The sequence below is a fragment of the Rhizophagus irregularis genome, chromosome 27 (genome assembly GCF_026210795.1).
Source record: "Rhizophagus irregularis chromosome 27, complete sequence".
Lineage (NCBI taxonomy): Eukaryota > Fungi > Glomeromycota > Glomeromycetes > Glomerales > Glomeraceae > Rhizophagus > Rhizophagus irregularis.
Window position 1 is genome coordinate 2,432,872 of NC_089455.1, and position 21,699 is coordinate 2,454,570.

General features: G+C 27.3%; 8 protein-coding genes across 10 annotated transcripts; 2 read left to right on the plus strand and 6 right to left on the minus strand.

Annotated features, from left to right (window-relative positions):
* Positions 1-26: 26 nt before the first annotated feature.
* Positions 27-1,415, plus strand: OCT59_018414 (uncharacterized protein; the record flags this gene model as incomplete). Its single annotated transcript, XM_066148757.1, has 4 exons — positions 27-125; positions 266-604; positions 691-988; positions 1,093-1,415. The coding sequence occupies 4 exons, from the start codon at positions 27-29 to the stop codon at positions 1,413-1,415; spliced, it is 1,059 nt and encodes a 352-aa protein (XP_066004653.1).
* Positions 1,416-1,875: 460 nt separating this feature from the next.
* On the minus strand, positions 1,876-3,426 carry OCT59_018415 (uncharacterized protein; the record flags this gene model as incomplete). The annotated part of the gene is made up of 8 exons (XM_025314855.2): positions 1,876-2,010; positions 2,096-2,217; positions 2,298-2,342; positions 2,431-2,526; positions 2,676-2,745; positions 2,829-3,039; positions 3,114-3,197; positions 3,269-3,426. 8 exons carry the CDS (start codon positions 3,424-3,426, stop codon positions 1,876-1,878), a joined length of 921 nt encoding a protein of 306 aa, XP_025184396.1.
* Positions 3,427-3,888: 462 nt separating this feature from the next.
* On the minus strand, positions 3,889-4,677 carry OCT59_018416 (uncharacterized protein). The gene is made up of 3 exons (XM_066148759.1): positions 4,646-4,677; positions 4,326-4,494; positions 3,889-4,253 (listed from the first exon to the last, which is right to left on the minus strand). The coding sequence occupies exons 2-3, from the start codon at positions 4,427-4,429 to the stop codon at positions 4,013-4,015; spliced, it is 345 nt and encodes a 114-aa protein (XP_066004654.1). The 5' UTR covers positions 4,430-4,494; positions 4,646-4,677; the 3' UTR covers positions 3,889-4,012.
* Positions 4,678-4,831: 154 nt separating this feature from the next.
* On the minus strand, positions 4,832-5,837 carry OCT59_018417 (uncharacterized protein). The gene has a single exon (XM_025314853.2). It carries the CDS (start codon positions 5,757-5,759, stop codon positions 5,265-5,267), a length of 495 nt encoding a protein of 164 aa, XP_025184394.1. The 5' UTR covers positions 5,760-5,837; the 3' UTR covers positions 4,832-5,264.
* Positions 5,838-6,324: 487 nt separating this feature from the next.
* Positions 6,325-7,041, plus strand: OCT59_018418 (uncharacterized protein). The gene is made up of 2 exons (XM_025309099.2): positions 6,325-6,571; positions 6,668-7,041. Exons 1-2 carry the CDS (start codon positions 6,329-6,331, stop codon positions 6,755-6,757), a joined length of 333 nt encoding a protein of 110 aa, XP_025184393.1. The 5' UTR covers positions 6,325-6,328; the 3' UTR covers positions 6,758-7,041.
* Positions 7,042-11,677: 4,636 nt separating this feature from the next.
* Positions 11,678-12,369, minus strand: OCT59_018419 (uncharacterized protein). Of its 3 annotated transcripts, XM_066148761.1 has the most exons (4): positions 12,191-12,311; positions 12,014-12,095; positions 11,805-11,926; positions 11,680-11,738 (listed from the first exon to the last, which is right to left on the minus strand). In XM_066148761.1, the coding sequence occupies exons 1-3, from the start codon at positions 12,200-12,202 to the stop codon at positions 11,808-11,810; spliced, it is 213 nt and encodes a 70-aa protein (XP_066004656.1). In that variant the 5' UTR covers positions 12,203-12,311; the 3' UTR covers positions 11,680-11,738; positions 11,805-11,807. The 3 variants fall into 3 exon arrangements, with proteins under 3 accessions (XP_025184392.1, XP_066004656.1, XP_066004655.1); XM_025314852.2 differs by having other exon boundaries at positions 11,678-11,926; positions 12,191-12,369; XM_066148760.1 differs by having other exon boundaries at positions 11,680-11,926; positions 12,014-12,311.
* A 4,722-nt stretch (positions 12,370-17,091) lies between these two features.
* On the minus strand, positions 17,092-17,610 carry OCT59_018420 (uncharacterized protein; the record flags this gene model as incomplete). The annotated part of the gene is made up of 1 exon (XM_025310247.1): positions 17,092-17,610. The coding sequence occupies one exon, from the start codon at positions 17,608-17,610 to the stop codon at positions 17,092-17,094; it is 519 nt and encodes a 172-aa protein (XP_025184390.1).
* Positions 17,611-18,145: 535 nt separating this feature from the next.
* Positions 18,146-18,572, minus strand: OCT59_018421 (uncharacterized protein; the record flags this gene model as incomplete). Its single annotated transcript, XM_066148762.1, has 2 exons — positions 18,146-18,424; positions 18,570-18,572. The coding sequence occupies 2 exons, from the start codon at positions 18,570-18,572 to the stop codon at positions 18,146-18,148; spliced, it is 282 nt and encodes a 93-aa protein (XP_066004657.1).
* Between the last annotated feature and the right edge of the window lie 3,127 nt (positions 18,573-21,699).

Genomic DNA, 21,699 nt, shown 5'->3' on the forward strand with positions numbered 1-21,699 from the left:
AAAAAATATTTTCATAAATTTCAAATATGAGGTGTAAAGTTTGTAGAATTGATAAATTATCTCATGAATTCCCGGCTGATACTATTAGCCAAAGGTGTAATCACGTTTCCAATTTTTGTTTAAGGGTAAGTTTCAATTCTATTTTTTATTTATTTATGTAGTTAATTTAATGTAATTTATATTAATTTTTAAAATTTTAAATCTTTAATGACTTGATTATATTTTAACTAATTTTTATTTATTCCTTTCATCTTTTATAAACTAGTGTTTAATAAAAAAAATTGATGTTCAACAATCAAATCAAAAATGCCCTGAATGTGATGCAACTCTTACAAGACAAGAAGTTAAAGATTTATATCTAGCATGGGAAAAATCACCATTTCGAGTTGTTATTGAGAATATTTTAGAACTTAAGCTTAAAAATGAAAATAATTTGAATTCAAATGCGAAGGGGGATTTTTATGTAATTTTATTGAATGGAACGAAATTAAATTTTAAATTAGAAAACATTAAAACCGTCGAGGCTTTAAAGGAAGCTATAAAGCAACAAACTAATATTGAGAATGGTAAACAAAAGTTGATTCATAAAGGTGTTGAATTGGAGGTTTGTTATTATATGGATTCAATTAAATTTTTTTTTAGATCTTGTATGATAATAAAAAAAAATTTTTTTCTTTTATATAATTTTAGATTTTTTCAAATACAACAAGAATTAAAAAACAATTATCTGAATATTCAATAGTTGATGGAAGTCATATCCAACTTATGGTCTTATTATACTCTATCTCAAAAGAATTATCTATTAATGCATTAACTTTTGATCTGTACTGGGGATTTCCACCAAATAGAGGTGATTTTTTAGATGGCACTTGTTTGCTTTTCGCAGGAAAACATCATTACCGTACTTTTGATTATAGATTGAACCATTTCTCTGAAATTCCTGACATGTCACATTCTGGTGATATTATTGATAAGGTTAATCGAAGAGGTAAATAATAATATAGTTTTCATATATTTGGATCTTCTTAAATTTACTCGTATATCACTTGTATTTCATTTATTTTTTTTTCTTCTTCTTCTTAATATAAATAGGTCATCATAGTATTACAGCGAATTTAGCAACAATTCCACGTATAGTAACAAAATTATATTTCGTTTTAAGTGCATATCGTTCTCCAAATATTGGATGTTTTACAAGTCCTTCTTTTAAATTATTTGATCCTTCATATCCTGATACACAATTATGTTCTTATACTATACAATCCGCTTCCACTTCAAAGGCAGTTATAATGTGTGTAATTGAGAAAAGTGATGAAGGTAATTGGAATATATTCGAAATTGGTAAACTATGTGATGGTAATGTATTGGATTATACACCAATATTAAATACTATTAGTGAATTGGATGTATTTTGATTCGTAAATGTAAGATTTTTTTTTATCTATTTACAAATAATTGTTGTATAATACTTTGATATAATGTTTTGGTATAATACTTAAATAGCCAAACAAATTATATAATTATAATTCAAATAAAATATAAGAATATGAGATATTTAAAAAGTTTCGATTTGTTACTAAAACCCTAATGAAATATGTAATATAAAAGTTTCTAAATTATTTTTTGTTACATTATAATTGTGACAAATAAGATTATTACACTTCTGTTCCAGAATAATTAGGGTAGAATATCAGATATTGATATCCCCTGATATAATTTGTAAGAAATAAATTCCTCTACAATGAGAAAAATATTTTTGAACAGCTCCATTTAATAAATAATGAATTTTATATTTACAAATTATTATTTATTATTACTCTTAATATACATTATTTCTCAATTAAAATTTTTTTGTTTACATTTTAATAATCTATATTATCTAATCTCCTTTCTCCTTTGTTGAAACCAAGTAACTAATGCTTCATATATAGTCCAATTGATAGCAGCTTGTGTAGTTTTTCTACCTAATCTAAGTGATAAACCATCAAAAAATCTAAGGAATCCTTCTTCCTTTAATTTCAAATAAATGTTATCATTAAAATGTTTGATTTTGAAACAATCATTTTTAATTTTAATAATGACATATTTACTTTACCTTAAATATTTTTAAAGCTCCTATCCAAATATTAGGATAATTTTGAGGTTTTAATTGCACTCTTGTTTTAAGCATATCAAAAGGATGTGTAATAGTAGTAGCCGAAAGACCTGCTATAATAGCTATACGTAAAAAATAATGTAATTAGAAACAATTTAATAATCATAAGAATGAATAAAAAAAGTTTAATTCGTGAAGTCACCAGAAGTCATATGTATGATTGGTGAAGCTATTGTGAATGAATTAGCTAAATAAGCCAATAAAAAAGATATTTTTAAGATCTTGCTTAATTAAAGAAAGATATTGAAAATATTTAAATAATTTAATTAATATACCACTCATTAATAATTTCCATCGTTCATAAAATAGTAAGTATAATCCTGCATAAGGTGCATCTCTGATAACGGTAGCACCATACCCATAAAATAATCCTAGTAAAGAATGGAATTATTAAATATTTTTTTTTTTCTCGGCAAGGATTACGAGTTACATTTCTCAATTAACATGTTAAAAGATAAGTCGCCATGATTAAATCAAAAAGTGATATACATATATGTGTAAAAATAGATCATTACTAAACCTTTTATTCCCTCGTGTCTTAAAATAGATGTAAAAGCTCCCCATATACTTTTATAATTATAAAGATTACTCTAAAAAAGTTTATTACGTTATAAGTATTATTATTTAAGTAATATGATTACGATGATTAATAAACTTTTTAATTTACGCATACCTCATACCTAACTTTAATAATCGTAATTGGCATCGTAATAAATCCAATAGAACCTCTAGCAACCATACCAGAAATTAAATTATCTCTATTTGATAATACTGGTAAAGAGGATTTTGTAGAATTCTGTGAAATATTTCTTTGATGTCTTAAAGAAAAAATATGTCGGATTTCTGATAATGTGAAAAAATATAATGCTGATCCAGGAACATTTCTAATACAAGTAGTTTTTAAGGTTTTACATTAATTTGTTTAAATAATAACTTAAAAAAGCAAAAATAATTTTACCTTAATATTGTTGGAACAGTTCCTTTCCATAATCCACTTATATTATCTTTTTCAATAATATCTTTCACAGTTCGAAGAACTGTACTAGAAAAGAGTTTAATTTGATCAATTCATATCTTAAATTTTACAACTTAAATTCACCTCAATTATCTCACCTATTTAATGATTTTCGACCGTCATTTTTATGATGTTGTCGTTGTTGTTGTATACGAGTTTTCACTAAATCAAATGGTTGTAATAATACGCATGACGCTAAACCTGATACCGCTCCAGATGCTAAATGTACTATTGGATCTTGATTTTTTGTGCCCATGATTATTTACAAACCAGAAAAGAAGGAAGATAAACAGTTATTAATTGGTTAAAGAAAGGAAGAATTAGAGCATTGAAATAAATGTGGAGAATAATTTGGAGTGAGGAAAAAAAATGATTACAAAATAAGTAAAATTATAAGCGAAAATAAAAATTCTTTACATAAATTCTTTCTCTTGAGAGAGAAAAAAAAACTTTCATTGAAAATTATCGCATGATAAACATTTTCAGCTGATGGAGATCATTGTTATCAAACTGCACCACGTTAACTTACCGGAAAAAACCAACTCTAATTTAATTTAGAAATGATCCACATAATTTACGTAATTTAGATATCAAGGTCAAGATGAAAATCAACAATTTTAAAATCGCAAACCCGCACCATTAAACTCTTTTTTTTTTTTGAGAAATGATATATATACAATTTTATTTTATTTTATTTTTAATTTTAATTTTTTTTTTTAAATAAAGATATAATTTTGTATGAAAAAAATGAAGAAAAAAAGAAAAAAGAAAGGTAATCAATTAAAATATCGGTAATAAAGAAGATTGATGTAATCCAAGGTATCACAATGAGATTACATTGATTACATTCCAACAGTTCTTCTATCCCAACGATTTCTCTCTAAAACTTCAACAGGCAGATTAGCGAAACCTCTTTGACAAAATTTTTGATGTTGTTCCAAATGTCGTTTTAACATAATATTTTTTGGTCGTTCTTCACGACGAATTGCCGAACCAATTCCCATGAATATTGCAAAATTACCAGCTGAAGATACCATATATCGGCCAAGGGTTGAAATATAACCTCTAGTGCCTGGTCCATGTCTATAAATTATAAAAAAAAATTTGAATAATTCAAAATGCAGGAAAGCAATTTAAAGCTAAGACTTTATTTACTTTAAGACATGATATGTTCCAAAAGCCAACCCTAGACATACACCTAAAGCGCTACCCATAATAACGCCATGTTTCATATGATCAATACGTGAAGATGATTCCATTTTTAAAGATATTTTTTAATGTAATAAAAATAGTATTGTTTTACTTATTTTACTTGTAGAGAAAACTGTAAAATAATCAATTATAAACAAACAAAAAATAAAAGAAAAGAAAAAAAAACATTAACAAAATTTACAAAAAAATAAATAATTAATTAAACAAATAGAAATAAATAAATAAAAATGTAAAGGGCGTAACTTATTTAAATAATAATTTACCGTTAAAGTTTGGAATCATTTTTAGAGGAAGTAACTCGAGTCGTGGTGTTTAAGCCCGAGTTTATATAAAAAAAAAAATATGGTACTTTGTGGGAATATTTTGTTTGCTTGTATCACGTTGGGGTCAAGATCACCAGATATAACAATAATGATGTGTATGCTTCTATAGCACTTATTTTTCTGTAGGGTTTGGTCATTTGACTTTATTCATTGACGCGTAAAATGGACAAAAACAAAAATCTTCCTGAATTCATTCCTGTTTAATCACGTTATTGTAAGCATTAACTGTTTCATATATCTTTTAGTCTCATGGTTTCGCAGGACTAGATTATTACATGAACTGTGCCACAACGCATCCTACGCAACTAGCGCATATTACATAAAGACATATATAATTAATTTCGATGGAAAAGAGACTATAGAAACTTATAGATTCAAGCAAACTAATTTATTCAATTACAATTGTCACATTTTAATACATAAATAATACTTGCATAAGACTTGATATTAATTATATATGACTATGAAAGAACCCAAAAAAAGAAAAAATATTAATTTACGTTCTATCTAAACTAGTTATCATGTAAACAAATACCCACCCATTATTATTATTATTATATTAAAATAATTCATAAATTTCAGCTCTTGCAATTTCGTCCCCACTTTTTTTAATGATAACTATATTACCAATAATACTATTTTTTTCATCACAAATGCTTAAATTGGCATATTGTCTATTAAATGAAACTAATTCCATGGCATTATGAAACACAGGATTAGTCAAATCATATAATTTTGTTCCTTTCTTATTGTATAATTCAGCTGTATACCGAGGTTCTCCATCTTCAGTTTTAATTCCGTCTATTCCCCCAATAAGTACTGAAAATATTCCATCGACAACAACTTTATTATTTCCTGAAGTTTCAGAAAATGTGATCACCCCATATAAATTATCTTTATTAAAGTCGGGAAAAAATTCCACATGCCCTTGTCTTCTACATATTTTTTTTTTCTCAGGTTTCTCAGGTTTCGCTTCTAAAGTATTAATTGTAAGGAATATAATAAGCGTGATCAAAAGTATATAAGATGGAAAACTTGTATATTTTTTCATCATTAAAGATATTAAATTTTTTTTTAAATTTTTTTTTTTTTTTGTCTCTTTGAAAAAAAAAATTTTCCATTAAAAGTAAAAAAACACTCCTTTTATAGTTCAATGGCAAAGGTTAAATATATAAACTATAAATAAAGACCAATAAACTAAAAAAACCATCTAAACATTTAAAATCCAAATAAGGTGACCATCTAGAATATACTTTGGTTAATCTTTATCATTTATCAAAAATGAAATAGGCATTTGTGGTTTTTTTTAGTACATAATATAAATAACCTGATTGTAACATTGTATTACATCTTAATTATCTATTTCTACTGGGCCAGTACTGGGCCCGTGACATTATTCCTTATCTTGGTTCCGAAATTGGTTAAATAACCAGACTGTTCAGGTAAATCCGATGATAATCGTAGTACTAGTGACAAATAAATAGTAACACAGTTTAACGTAACTAATTATCTTATTTCCGAGGAGATTACGGAATCACGTGTCGCCACTATCTCATTATCCAACCAAAATTTTGCACCGTGTTCGTATAAATACTGAATCTAAAGTTTTTTGAGAAAAAAAAAATGCAAACATTTGCCAGAAAACGATTAAATCAACCGCCTATATATCGAGCAATTAAGAGGCATCCTTTTATATATTTTGGTCTTCCATTAATAGTTCCTATAGTATGCGGTTCTTTTGCTTTAAGTTATTTAACGCAAACTAGATATGATTTATACGAAAATAAAAATAAAAGAGTTGATAAAGAAGAGAAATTACAAATGAATAAAGATAGACGACTAATTAATCTTAAAAATGAGTATGAAGTAAGTAGATAAATATTCTTGAAGAAAAAGTTGTCTTATTAAAAATCGTATATATATATATATTAATTTGGTTTTTTTTCTTTTGAATGAATTAAGAGATTACAAGCTACACATGAAGAACTTGATGATTGGGAGATTAAAAGAGTTGAAAGACGTGATGGCGAATTTGATGGAATATTAAGATAAAATCATTTTATATAGGGATATAATGCATAGTTATGAGGATATGATTTATAATTATGTACCGTTAACAAAATATTATAATGTAACGTTAACTTTCGTTGCTGAAGATTGCATAGCAATCCTAGTTAATTCCGACAAAATTTGGAGGGTGGTTAGATCATCAAATTTGAACTTTGATGCGTATTGAACCGGAATCGCGATCTTAGTATATTTCAATGCTACATTATCATAATAAGAAATAAAAGTGATGTTTATGTCAGGGACAAAACAAGGTTTTACTAATTCAGTAGAACATTTAGTCTTTCGCTTGCGTTTCGGACAATTAATTTTATTATTACGCTTCATCACCCTGCGATAATTCTATTTAATATTTCATTTACAGACACAAATGATTACAAGTAATAATGCAAAGGAAATATTCATCGTAGTTATGATATCATATTCAGTGTTACTTTGATCAAATCGAATACAAAAAAAACAAAAAGTATTAGAAATAAAAAAATCCAATGCAATATATAAAACTTATCAAGTCAAACATGGACCTGATGAGTCAATTATATAAAGCGTTCACCTCACTGGCAAAATCATAAAAACGTAATGGTTCGGCATTCAATGATCGTAATAAGATGAAACTTGGTTCGTTTGACCCGTATCGTCAAGCGCATTAAATTACAGTACTATATAGATAACGAGGAATCTCAGAAACCTTAAGCCGAAATTCTCACCTTCATCAATGCTAGATACATGAAACTATCATCATTTAATTGAGACGACTTCAATGAATATTTCATCCTTCTTTGATAACTAAATGACAAGTTATAATTCAGTATTATCAACCCCATCAACCATTGACTTGATCCATAGGTTATAGTTTCAGTTCAACTTGTGCTTTTAAGTCGATGCGTTTTAATTTAGTCCAATTTAATTTTTTATTGGTTTGGCTTGAGTAGAGTATATTTGTGGATTCTGGCCCGATTTTTTTTCTTTCTGAGTTTAACTTGGGGCAAAATATTTATTTTTTTCACAAACTTGGGGCGGAAATAAATTACTCACAACTTCAGCATAAGAGGGCATAGGGAATATATCTCAGCAAGGCAATCCAAGCGAAGAACAAAGCAAGACTCATATGGCTGAAAAACAATATGTCAATATTGATTCGCAAACTGACCCTATAGGAGAGATTTCACAATTCAGAAAAAAATGTAGAAATACAAAATAGAGAGGTGACAAGTTCAACGCAATTAATCTAAAAGAATCAATCGACGGAATATAAAAAACCATTTCTTATATACAAGAACAATGCGGGTGACTTTTTTGACGGTAAAACGAATTAGAAAGGAAGTAATGTCACTTTTAGAGAATTTCTCAAAGAATATTTGTTTATTCCAGTAGTAAAAAGAAATAAAACGCTAGAAGAGGCATACACTCGTATTACAGTAGAGTTAGAAGAATTGACAATAAAAGTCAAATGGAAAGATCAATATGATAATTATCCACAGAAGACATTACAACTTTTTAAAATAACTATCATTGTATAAAAAGAAAGCGAATGGATAATGAAATCATCTACTGATGGTATAATATGGGCTAAATAATATGAAGGTTCTGCTTAAGAATTAGATTACGAAAGTATGTATCCTACGTGTATGAGTGCATTTATGGAAAAAATAGATGTATGTTAGGACTTAGGAGAGGACATGTTTGGTAAATGGTATAATGCGCTTATAAAATTTAAAAGAGAAGGTGGAAGGCTTCAGAAGAATTACTAGTTTTCTTATGTGGTGTATTACGTGAATAAAGGAATAATAGATTTTATGGCCCACACCCACGCATAAAGCTTTTCTATTAGCATTAGTTAGAAAAACAATCTCAGAAACAGTAGAAAAATTTGGCGATATGGTAAAACGCATTCATACAGATGGATTTGTTATCAAAGATAACTATGAGATAGAAATAAAGAAGGAAAATGTATCATAAAAAATTGTAATAATGTTAAATGGGAGAATAGCGAATGATATTAAGGTAGTATATTAAATGTCATTAGGAGATTAATAATGCGAGTAATAGTGTGAAATTATCAAATTTATCCTATGGTGCCTAGTTGAAATTCAGGATTTTTTTTTCTTGATATTCTTATGGGTAGTGTTTACTTAAAAAGATGGGTAAAAAGTCTATCAATATCGGAATGAAAAGTCTATCATTATTAGTCAAAATAAGTATATTAAAAGGCTTTATGGTACGGAAACGTGATATGTAATATTTGAAATTCACACCTTGAAAAAACTACGATTCCAAGTAATTTATATTTAAAAATAAAGTCTTATCTTAAAACTTTGTGTAAACTAACTTAAATGGGTGATTCCAGTGATTCACATTATTATGAAAACCTGCAAATACATGATCTCGAGTAATTAAAATCCGCCTCACTAGCAGGTGCCTGTTAAGTACTGTTACGTAGATGAGGCATTATACAATAAGTACTATACAAGATGCACCACTAGCTATATTACATACCATTTACTTTCAGTAGTTTCGTCAAAGGGTAAAAAAAGATTTCGATTTTTAAAGTGTAAAAGAAAATAGCCAAAAAAGAAAATCCATTGATATTTATTTATACATTAAACTTTTTGATATATTTTACAATTCTAAACAAAAGAAATTAGCTATAAAATTATTGTATCATGATTGTTATACAAATGGAAAAAAGAAGATATTGCAGACGAACAAAAAACAATTTGAGGGAGTAAAAAAGAAGAATTTTTTGTTAAAAAATAAACTAGAAGAGGGAGAGAAGTAAACTTTCAACTGTTCCAAAGCGGTCAACATGGTGATTTGTGTCTCATTAATTTCAAATTACTAATAAACTTATCCCCTTTAATCACATCATATAATCACATTTTTTTTAGTCCGATGGTTGTAACAAAATCCTTCCTGAATAATTATTGACTTTAGTTGAGGTCATATAAGATTTAATTTCAAATAATCATAAATATACATACAATAAAATCTCTATCGAGGGAAGCCTTTACTTTGTCTTTCGTAAAATTCTTGCATTGCACAACGAATTTACATCCCTATGCTCTCCAATCAAATCAGTTCCACCATTTTGTGGCTATTGGAACGGCAAAATATTGATATATTTTTTTTTTTTATTGAATCTAGAATAGTAACTTTTATTTCTCGTGTAATGTACAATACTTTTGGCATCATGTGTTTTTTTGCCTCTGAAGTCCAAATAAATTCTAAGTATGACTCCTTGACCACTTTTTGAAGTCTAGAGATCGTTGAAATGAATAACAAAGATTCATCTTATAGGTGTGATCATGTGTAATATTGTTTATTAGATAATAAAGTTCTTTATTTGCTTTGCGAATGTGTATGAGAGTGTGTTTATAGTTTTTTCTCAATTACTGTTAGAGTATTGTATGCTCCTAAAACCTTTACTTGGCATCAACCCATTATAACTATCGCAGATGTCATCTATGGCATCTCGTGAAAGATACTCCAGCTACTTCATCTTATGGGAGGCCTCCATGTCCCGAGGAAAATCTAATGTGTTTAATTCTTTTATTGCTTGTTCGGCCGTTTGGGTTTATGAAATTTTACATTCAACAATATCTCTAAGACAGTGATGTGCTCTTGGAATATTGGAAGCACTATTGGAAGCACCTTTGGAAAGATTGGAAGCATAATTTTCCAATAAAACCATTTGGATTGGAAACTTCCAACCAAATTTTTATGTCATTGGAAGTACAAATGCACATCACTGCAGTCTAAGGTCTTTTATTTTCTTTTTTCGTACTTCAATAACTTCATCCTGCTCTTCGTTGCGCTTTCTATGATGGTCAAATTTCTCAGATGTAACAGTTTCTTTTTAATTCCACATAGCTTCCAATTCTTTAAATTCGATTGCTAGTATTGTCATAAATCCTCTAGTCCAATCATGATACCTCAAAAACTGCCTGTTTTTTTCGTTTATCTTCTAACTCTTGGACCCCTTGATTAAGATCGATAAATTAATGACTAAATTTTGTAACCTCAATTCTTCTTTCGTAACTCCTCATTTTCTTTCGTAGGTCTTGCACTTCTTTTTATAATTCTTGAACTTTTTCTGACAGTTGTTCGTTATATTTGACCGTTATTAAATCAAGATTTAATGTTCTGACTGTTGAGGTGAAAATATAATATTTTCTGATTTTGATTTCAATTTCGTGTTGTATGTCTAAAATCTAAAACGAAAAGTAATATCTATAAATAATTAGAAATTTTGTATAAAATTCAATGTTACTTGTTTACCTTTCTTCATTATGATTTGAATGATGTTTTTTACCTTTTTGAAATTATTAAAAATAAAAAATGAAATTTTAAAAACAAAAATATGATCCGAAAAATTGAGAGTAATTCTTGTATTATTTGTTTTAATTGGTAGTAGATTAAATAGATTACTAATTATAGTTAATAATTATAAAGTATGATCAATCATTGACGAGTTTATTTGGATAAATGACAAATCGGGGGTGTATTGGGTTCGGTTCCTAAGGTAAGTGAAAAAATTTAAATAAATATGATATTATGAATGAGAAGATATTTGGTTCGTTCGGTTCTTAAGAAAGCAAAGAATAAGTATGATATTATATAAGGAACAATTCAACCTATGATCAATGGTATCGTAAACATTATCGGCATAAATAGTATAAGGTGGGAAGAGGAGGTTTAGTACTTTGGTTGTATTTAACGCTTCAGTTAAAGCAAGACTGCGATGATAATGAGAAGCTACCGTACAGTACATATATGTACTGTAATTTACTGATAATCAATAAAGCTATAAATTCACATGCCATCCTTTATTTCTTTTTTGTTTTGTAACTTTTTATTACTTAAAAATTTTCCAATTCTTTTATTTATGCATTCAAAAAAAAAGCGTTTTTTATAAAAAAAAGAAATTTATATAACGTTTATTACAAAATTTTGATTTGTTAAATTACTAAAATAATAATACATATAAATATTTAAATAAAATAATAGTTAATAAAAGAAAACGTATTATTACTATTTATTTCAATTCAGCCGTTTTTCCTGTTTTTCCGATCGCATCGACGATTTCTTGAGATGTTTTGGCAGTTGTAAGAACAACTGTCTTATTTTCAAGATTGAAGTTAATATTATCCACACCTTTATAAAATCATAAAATAAAAATACGTTTAGTTATATAAATTTGGTAAGAATTAAATATTCTTCAATATATATAACAAAATATACCTCCGAGATTATTTAATGCTTTTTCAACTGATTTCGTGCATCCTGAGCAAGTCATTGGATTGACTTCAAATGTATAAGTTTGCTATATAATTAAGAAAAATATATATATATATATATATATAATTTAATATAAAGCGTAATTAATTACTTTTAAAAAAAATATTTTTAGGTACGTACAGTTTCGCTCATTTTTTAAAAAAAAATTTTTAGAAAAAAAAGTTAAATGTGATGGTATCAGCAGAAAAAGAATTTTAATTTTTTTAAAAAATGTGTGAAATGTGTTGAAACTTGAAAGTATGTATGTACAAGAAAAATTTCATGGTCTTTTATATGTTTTGTTCATACGAATGTTAAACTGTTTTCAATTAATAATCGATGACAAATCTTTTAAGCTAATTTTGTTATTGGTTAGCAAAAATACCGCTTATCCATCACGTAATTTTCTGGATTCCACTAGACAATAACGCCAAAATTTACTAAAATTCGTAATTTGGAACGTAGATCTTAATTTAAATAACCGAGATAATGCAAATCTGTATGATAAATGTAAATTTTCAAATAATTAACTTTTATCTCATTGCCCCCTTTTTTGAAATTTTACCATTTTAGAATCTTTAAATAATCTCAAAGTAGTAATAGCCGGTCATATGTCCAACTAAGAAAACTTATCGAAAAATATTGTGCAATATCTCTCGAATAAGTAATTATATCTCGATAGATTTATAAATTCGGCAATAACTATAGATAATGATAAGTCAGGATCCATATGAGAAATTTTCTTCAGGCGGACGGTCCGTATAACCTGCCGGGACATTATTTTGGTTGAAATGATTTTTTTTTTATTATTAATAAATTTTATTTCACACATATTAAAATGGTACTGTTCCTCCCGTGAAAATCGTGATATCATCCAATGGAATCGCAAACTTTAGTTTTATTTTTTCGCTCCGAACTTACAACAGTTTCTGTTTCCTAGTTTATACATAATTTGTCTTTTTTTCGACTATTTGGATTAAAGAATATTTTATTGTACAACTTTTTCAACTGTAATAAGATTCTCATTAATATTAACATTTTTATCAGATCTACATCGTAAAAAATACATATATAATAGTCAATTCTATAAATACATTTTCATAATAACATTTTCCTACACTATAATTATGTTCTCTCATAATAGTTTATTATTTTTTGTCATCGTAATTTATTATAATAAATATAAATGAAATTTATTTAGAAATTTTTATACATCATTTATAATTAAATTAATAAAATGTCCTTTCGGGATATTAATATTAGGAAATTGAAGTTTCAATAAATGATTCAGTCCGAGAAATGACCAATCGGAAAAATTGATTACAGGAAATAATATTCGGGAAAAAGACAATCGGAAAATCATCATGAACCCATATGATTTTTAGATTTCTTTTAACCCATTCCAGTTTGGACAAGAAAGATTATTTGATTACAAAAAATTAAAAATATATAGCTAGTAAAATAAAATAATAAATACATTATGTGATATTCCGAAAGATCATTTTATAATGATTTATAAAAAAAAATTTTCTTTAATAGATTTTATTTATATTATTATACAGTAACAATTAATAAATCACAGTGACGAAAAAAAAAAATAATAATTTAAAATTCCTTAAATATTTTCATATGATTTTAAGTTTCTTTTAACCCATTCCAGTTTAGACAAAAGATTATTTGATTACAAAATTTAAAATAAATTAATATTAATTAACAAATGTTTTAAATAAATAATATAAAAAAATATAACTGATAATAGCCTCTCTATAAAAAATTTTCATTTATCGGAGTTTTTCCCAGATTTTTTTTTATAGGACCTGTTCATTTTTAATAAATTTTTCAGACGCATAAAAATAATAATACATTACTACATTATGCGAGAACCAATGCATATAGTAAACAGCAAGTATATAGATTTAATAACTTTGACAATAAAATTCTTGACACAATAATTTCCTTAATCCTTATTATTATTATTGCTGTATAAATGCTGTATATACTGTAAAGATATTGGAAATTGAGATTCGGGAAATTGGACTTCAGGAAATTGAGATTAAGAAATTGACATTCCGGAAATTGGGAATTTCGGGAAATGATCCAGTTCGGGAAATCGAGCATTCAGAAAATTGATTTCGGGAAATGATCCAGTTCGAGCATTCAGAAAATTAACTTCGGGAAATGATCCAGTTTGAGCATTCAGAAAATTTACTTCGGGAAATGGTATATTTGAGAAAATGGCATTTCGCAGACAAGGCCCCAATATATACTCTATATATCCTCACGTAACTTAAGAATTTGAAAATTGACACTTCTTAATAATAATAAAGGATGCATAAAATATTACATATATAACAAAGCTATTCCTTCTAAACAGCGTCTAAAATTCAATTTTTTTGCAAAAAAAGTGGCCTAAATGTAGACCATCGATTTTTGGTCATCCAATTGTAAAATTATTTGCAGTATAATAAAAAACTGAAATAAAAAAAAAAACATTTCATTTACATTTATAAATTTTACAAATTGTTTATTAAACACTTCTTTGGAAATCTTTGCCGAACATCAAATGCCTTTTCAAAATCAAAATTGGCCCATTCAGAATTATTAAACAATATGAAATTTTTAAAATAATATTTCTTTCTCAATTGCAGGTCTTACCAAATTAGATATAAATGAAAGAATCATAAGATGAAGTAAATCCGTATGTATATTAAAATGTGATACTTGCACGTATCATGCGAAATCCGCATGTGCATATTTAATTTTACTAGCAGAAAAAAAATCGCATGGGGTCCGCGACAACTGGGCTGTGTTGGTACTTGGCCGCTTGTGGCCGGGGTTGGTCATTGATCGTTTGGCCATTTTTGGCCTGCCAAACTGGCCAAAAAAATCCTTGAATAATACTGACGTAAATGACACTGAAATAATATACCAAACAAAGAATATAACATTACGTAGATCATTCCTTTTTTAGATAGTGCCAGATGAAATTTTTAATTCCTGCCCTGATAGATGTTGCATTTGACCCTATAATAGAATAATAATAAACTTGTAAATTTAAATTTGTCTAATTACTAATGTAAATTTATTCATCACACTTGCGATGACCAGGTTACAGTATCTATAATGTCAGGAAATTACAGCAAATACGATGGTTACTAATTATTATTATATATATAACTACAGTAAGGACAATAACAGATATTACCTAATATCAGTTTATTATACGAGCTTACCTCCTTCCTAAGTAGTTTCACTGCGTTTATTGTACATGTGATAATAGTCAGTGATTTTCTCAGTGAAGATCAAAATGCTGATATATAATAAAAAGAGCAATATGTTCGTTTTATTATGGAACATCTATAGCAGAAAATTGATTAAGATCATGATAATATGTTTCAAGAAGCTAGTTGAGCAATAAACTAACTTACTTTATAATACTTTACAGAATATACTCATTTGTTTGATTGAAAATAATATTGATGATGTAAATTATGGTAAGTTTAAATGTTTCGCTTATTTTTTTTTTTGTTATTTGGACAAGGCAGATAAAAGGATTTACTAACTAAGTCATCACCTTTTTATATAATTCACAAAATTGATTTTGTTATATGCTTTTAGAGAAAATTACGTTAATATAATTGCATTACGAGAATCTGATCAATGAACTCTCCTTAATATAACAATAAAAGAATTTAATGCTATCCATATGTAAAGATCATCAAGGGATCCTTTTACAATAATATACATAATAATTTTGAGAATATGCAAGAAAGTTTAAGAATAAAAGTCCTTGGATCTTTGCTGGCAATCTTATTGCAGAATTCCGCTTACTTATAATAAAGGTCACCATAGAAATTAGCCCTTTACTAATAGTTTTTACCTTACTTTTTTCTTAAATTCTATTGGTTAATTAGCTAAAAAGGAAAAAAATCATAACAATGTAACATAAAATTTCCTTTTATAGTAGGATTTGCAAAGAATTTTATATATGATTTTTACCTTAGACCTGAGGTGACCTATCTTATAAGTAAGCGGGGTCCTCTTTTTACCCAATAATTTGCCAATCCAGATTTCCTAAATTACCTGTATTAACATGCAAGTAATAAAATTAATACTTATGTACATTGAATCGCCACAAGAAAAATATTTGACTATATTGTTCGGGTCACTTAGTAGTCTAAACGTCTTTTATTTGCAATACATTAAGCTAAAAAAATTACATGATGTGGAACTAGCCTTAAGTATATGATGCCATTCTATGACTTTAGATTATTTATTATACATGATTATTTTTTCAAATGATATTCGTTTTTTTCTAAAGTTTGCCAATACATGCTGTGTCATATAATAATCTTTATTCAATGACATCTTACTAGGACTCTGAATATTTTCAAAATAGGTCATAAGTCATATTTTCGGCAAATTGGCCTATTTTTCAGGGTTCAAAAAATCATTTTTTGTAAATATTTTGGCATTCAATGGTCCAATTTTGACGAATTTTTTTAAAATTGTAGAGCTAAATGAGGGCTACAAAAGGACCCCGCCTACTACTAAAATATGTTACCAGTAGAAATTTTACTTTCATATGAAACCTTACCTTAGGATTTGCTTAAATTTTATTAGTTAATTAACTAAAAAGGAAAAAAATCATAACAATGTAACAGAAAATTTCCTTTTATAGTAGGATCTTCAAAGAGTTTTATATGTAAACCTTACCTTAGGCCACAGGGTGATCTATCTTAATAATAGACGGGATCCTGCTACAAAATAAAAAAATGTTTATTAAAATTGAATTACTGGGTGCTGAGATATTTACAAAAAATGATTTTTTGAGTTTCAGCAAAAAAGGTGTTTTTGGCCAAAAGTTCATTATGACCTTTATATTAGATATCCGGTTCTATCTTACTGTGTAAAATATATACTACGGTAAAGTAGCTTACTACATATGATATATTTTAGAAAGCCTGTCAGCATATGATATCTAAGCCACCCATGTAATTCAGAAAAAAAAACATAGTAATAAACTTATTAGTATAGGACAATTAAGTACCAAATATGCAAAATTCTCCTAGGCGGTTAGTTATTAAGAATATAATAGGACTCATCATTGGAGAGGATTTTCTTTTGTATTTTCTATCACGATAGTAATAACCTCTATCATATTCATCATATTCATTATATCTACTGTATCTACTATATCTATTATATCCATCATCATCCGAATCATCTAGCATCTCTTCTTCAGAATCATCAGAATTGGAGTTATCATTATATAAATTGGAGTCACTATCATGCATACTAACTTCATTTATTTGATCAAAATACACATCATCGTTTGAAGTGACAGTGTTCACTTTAGTGGGATTCACCTCATTGAAAAACATATCTTTATCAAACCATACCTCTTTTTTGGAATTATTAGAAGTGTTAGAGACATGAACTAATGGGATAGGTGCAGTTGATTTCTTTGAAGGCAAGACTTCCAATACATTAATCTGATTGGATTTCTCTAGAACCTCGTTATCTTGTTCTACATCCTCAGAATTATTAGTAAATTCCATATTGGGATTTTTGGTAAAGTAATCTATGACTCTTTGAATTTTTTTATTGATAAATTTTGAAATACTGTTTGTACTGTATGATTTGATATGTTTGATCTTATCTAATCCTATTCTTTCAGTTAACTTGTAAATCTTTCTAGTTCTTTCAATTTTCTTATATAGAGCACAATGCTTAGTATCAGGATTCTGCACAAGTATGAAATCATAAATTAGTCCTTTGGCCTACTCTATCTATAACCATAATTTCATCAATGCTTTTATCAAATGCTATAAAATTACTCCAACATAAAATTTCTGTCTGATTAGTTTTTATTAATATATCTTCTGCATTACAAACTTTTTCATATAAGTTAACTATATTTTGTAAGATATCCAATTTTTCCTGACCTAAGGTCAGTGAAATTTCAGTCACTTAAAATATAATGTCATGCAAAGTACCTCTCAGCTAATTCTGGATAGATGTGTTACAGCTAATACTAGTAGATATTTCTTTAATCAAGCTGAAGCATCCTGCTCGTTCTTTCGCTCATAGCAGTTAAATGTAGTATTCTAGAAAATCAAGAGTATTTTCTGGATAGCTGATTCTCGCAGAAGTTTTTTTTTTATTATGTTTCCTAATTTCGTTGCTAACGCTTTTCTTATGCACTTCATTTAAAAAAGCATCCATTTCTTTTTCTTCTAACGTTTTAATTTCTGTGCGAATAGGTTGACATATATCAGAGTTCTCAACAGAACTAGTACTAGCTGAAGATTGTTTGATTTCCTTGATATCATCATCTAATCTAGCAATAAGGGTGGCCTTTTCTTCATCTCTCTATTTTAGACTCATGAATATGGCTTCATGTTCTTCCAAAGCATGCTTTAATTTTATATTCTCAGTCTTGACTTCAGCATTTTCCTTCTTAAGTTCAATAATTGTCCGAAGCATAAGTGTAGGACACTTCCATTCTACTCCATACCATGCATGTTGGTGTCTGTCCGCACGCGTGTATGGCCAATAAAATCTAAGGATCAGGTGTAACTTTAGATTTGTTTACGTGCATCTTTATGCCCTGATTCTAAAAATATCTTTATAAAGTCACATGACTACTGTTTATACGTTAAATTTAAAAATTTTTTTATCCCTGATTTAAATTTTCTTATTTTTTAAAAGTTTTTTATGGCATTCAAATAATTTTTTACTCATAATTTTTACATTTTGTATTTTTTTTAATTAAATGTTAACTTTTTATTTTTTTTGACAATCATGAGAATAAATTAAAAATTTGCAACACAGTACAAAGTATGAAAGTATGATAATAAAATGACATTTTTTAGTGATACTATTACTTTTTTTTAGCATTTTTAGTGTTATATTTTTAGTGTTCAGTTTAAATTTATGAACATGTAATTTATGATGCTTCGGATGCACCAACGGTTACCATTTCCTAGTCTTAGCTAAGAGTTTCAAATTTATTAAATTTATTTCTCTCAACGAATTAATCTTAAATTGCATGTTTGATAATATTTTTTATACAAGATGGAATAATTCAAAAGTTCAAATTAGTATAGTAATAAATAAAAAAATCATGTGATGTTTTTTAATCCAAGGTCAGCAAAATTTGCCAAGAAAAATTTTTTTATTAATATATGCAAAAAATAAATACAAATGTTCAGAACTGTGCCTATGATATATGATATCTATGCTAATCTCCTATACAATTATTTTTTCTTGATTATCTCTTCTATACAGCACTTCTTAGTTGCAAATTTTTCACTACCTACTGCTCTATCCTTTAATAATTTTACAATCACTTCTAAAACCCTCTTCACATTCTTACACAATTCTGTATCATCTTTGAAAATGTCTTCTGTTAGTGAAATTCGGTATTCAGTTCTACTCATACTATATATACCTTTAGTGCTATAAAGAATGAAGTACCAGTCAATTCCAGTACTGACTATATTATAGACGTAGTTATAGTAGTTAGAATCGAATGCCTCATCCACCTTTCTTTTTTTCTTGTTCATATTTATATTCATTTGAGGGAAATAAAATAGTAAGTTAGCAATAGTCCATTATTATTCTATAGCGAGTAAACTAGTAGAATTTGTTATACTTACATTACAAGTACTTCGATATTGTATTAAGTTTTAACAGATACTCATAGTTGCTTAATTCTACTTGCAAATTATTTTCTCCAATATCTCACTGATAATTTTTTTTGATGGTATAGTTGACATGGCCTGTATTTTCTTCATCAATTATATTTGCCTAAGATGTAATTACCAAATCACCAAGAATACTTACAGCTGTATGTCATCACGATGTTGGTTAAAGTAATTTATTAATATTTATTATTAGCACTTATAAAATATAAGGTATGTTGTAAATGGTTAATAAATATTAAAATTTAGTACTTATTTAATATATTAAGCATTTATTGCTTAATAAATATAAAATTTTAATGCTTATTAAATATTGCTATTCAGTAAACATAAAGTTTCAGTTGGTCTAACATCATGATGGTAAGATTATTGAAATATATTTGCACTGCATAGTTTTATTACTATCTACAACTGGACCCATATTTTTTATTTTACGAAGAATGTCATCAATGCATAGCTTAAATTTGAAAGTACTTTATTTAATGGTGTGAGTGGCTATATTATGATATATGAGCTCGAAATATATAAAAAAGAATCCTTTAATCTGATGTTACTTACATGGTATGAACTGTAGAATGCGAGTTATATCTCTGCTAACAATCCCATATTTCTTCAGCACTTCATTCAAGTCTTTCAAGATTTTGTAGGCAAGAAAAACGACTTTAATTTACAACACTTAAGTTAACTGCTTGAAGTCAGCGGGGTTTGAAGTGGATCCTAAACCTTTAAACTAATACTGCAAGTTTTTCTTCAATTATTTTGAAAGAACGCAGTAGTAATCTTTTCTTTTTCAATAATCTTCAAGTTATTATTATTAAGCATCAAGTCCTTTTCCATATACGAAATCTATAATTTCCTTCGTTTTATATTTTTAAACCACCATCGAGCTTAAGTAAGCATTTTTTTCTTTTGCTGTAATAGTGGAAGTAGAAATAGAAGCTGGTGTATTAGTTTCAAAGGTAAATATAGCATTACATTTTATAGGAATATTAGATTTAGACGAAAAAATAGTTACTTTTTAGACTGAAATAAAATTTTATTTCTGTTCAAAAAAGAGAATATTGGGCATTAATATAAGTTTTTATGTAGCACATTCGGTTGCGTTATTTCATGTGATCCGCTTCTCATGTACTGATAAAATAATAAATAATAATACTTTATTTATGAAATAAAAATGTTGCTAGAAGTCAGTTCAATAATACATAAAAAATTACATTTCTTTCTTAGTATGGCACTATTAAATGGTTTTTTCCCATTTTCCCACACCATTCAAGATAATTTTGATATAGTGATGTACAACTTGGTTTGGCTATTTTATATTTATACCATGGAGAAATATAATTGATTATAAGTCGAATGGAATTAGGTAGTTAGTCTCACATTATATCTGATTTTATTTTAGTTGCAGGAATTTCTTGTAGATCAAAATCTAAAATATCAAGACTAAAAAGATATTTCATAATTACATCAAATGTATTGAGATGGTTAAATATATTTCCTAGTCTTTTGAAATACTTTGTATTTCCTCTATAGCATAGTAAAACATCAAAACACACTATATAAACATCTCCTATATCTATTTTAATTAGAACATCCTGTTACTTGTAATCATATATCCAGCAAAATCTTTTAATCACTTGGTTTCAAGATCTTTTCATTCTATAACTACCCTTCTTTCTGTTATGAGAAATTTAAGATATCTATTAAATTTATGCTATTCCACATTAAATATTCCAGTTTCATTTATAACAATAAGCTTTTGAACTTGAAGGGGACTATTAAAACATCCAAGAATTTTTTTTCAAATCTAATATAGCAAAATGAAGATGCTTTTCTAGAACTTTATCACCAATAAAATCTGTAATAATATTTTTTCTGCACTATTATATTAATGTAGATTTTAACACTAAGATCATTTGAGGCTTTTCTGCTGGTTTCTGC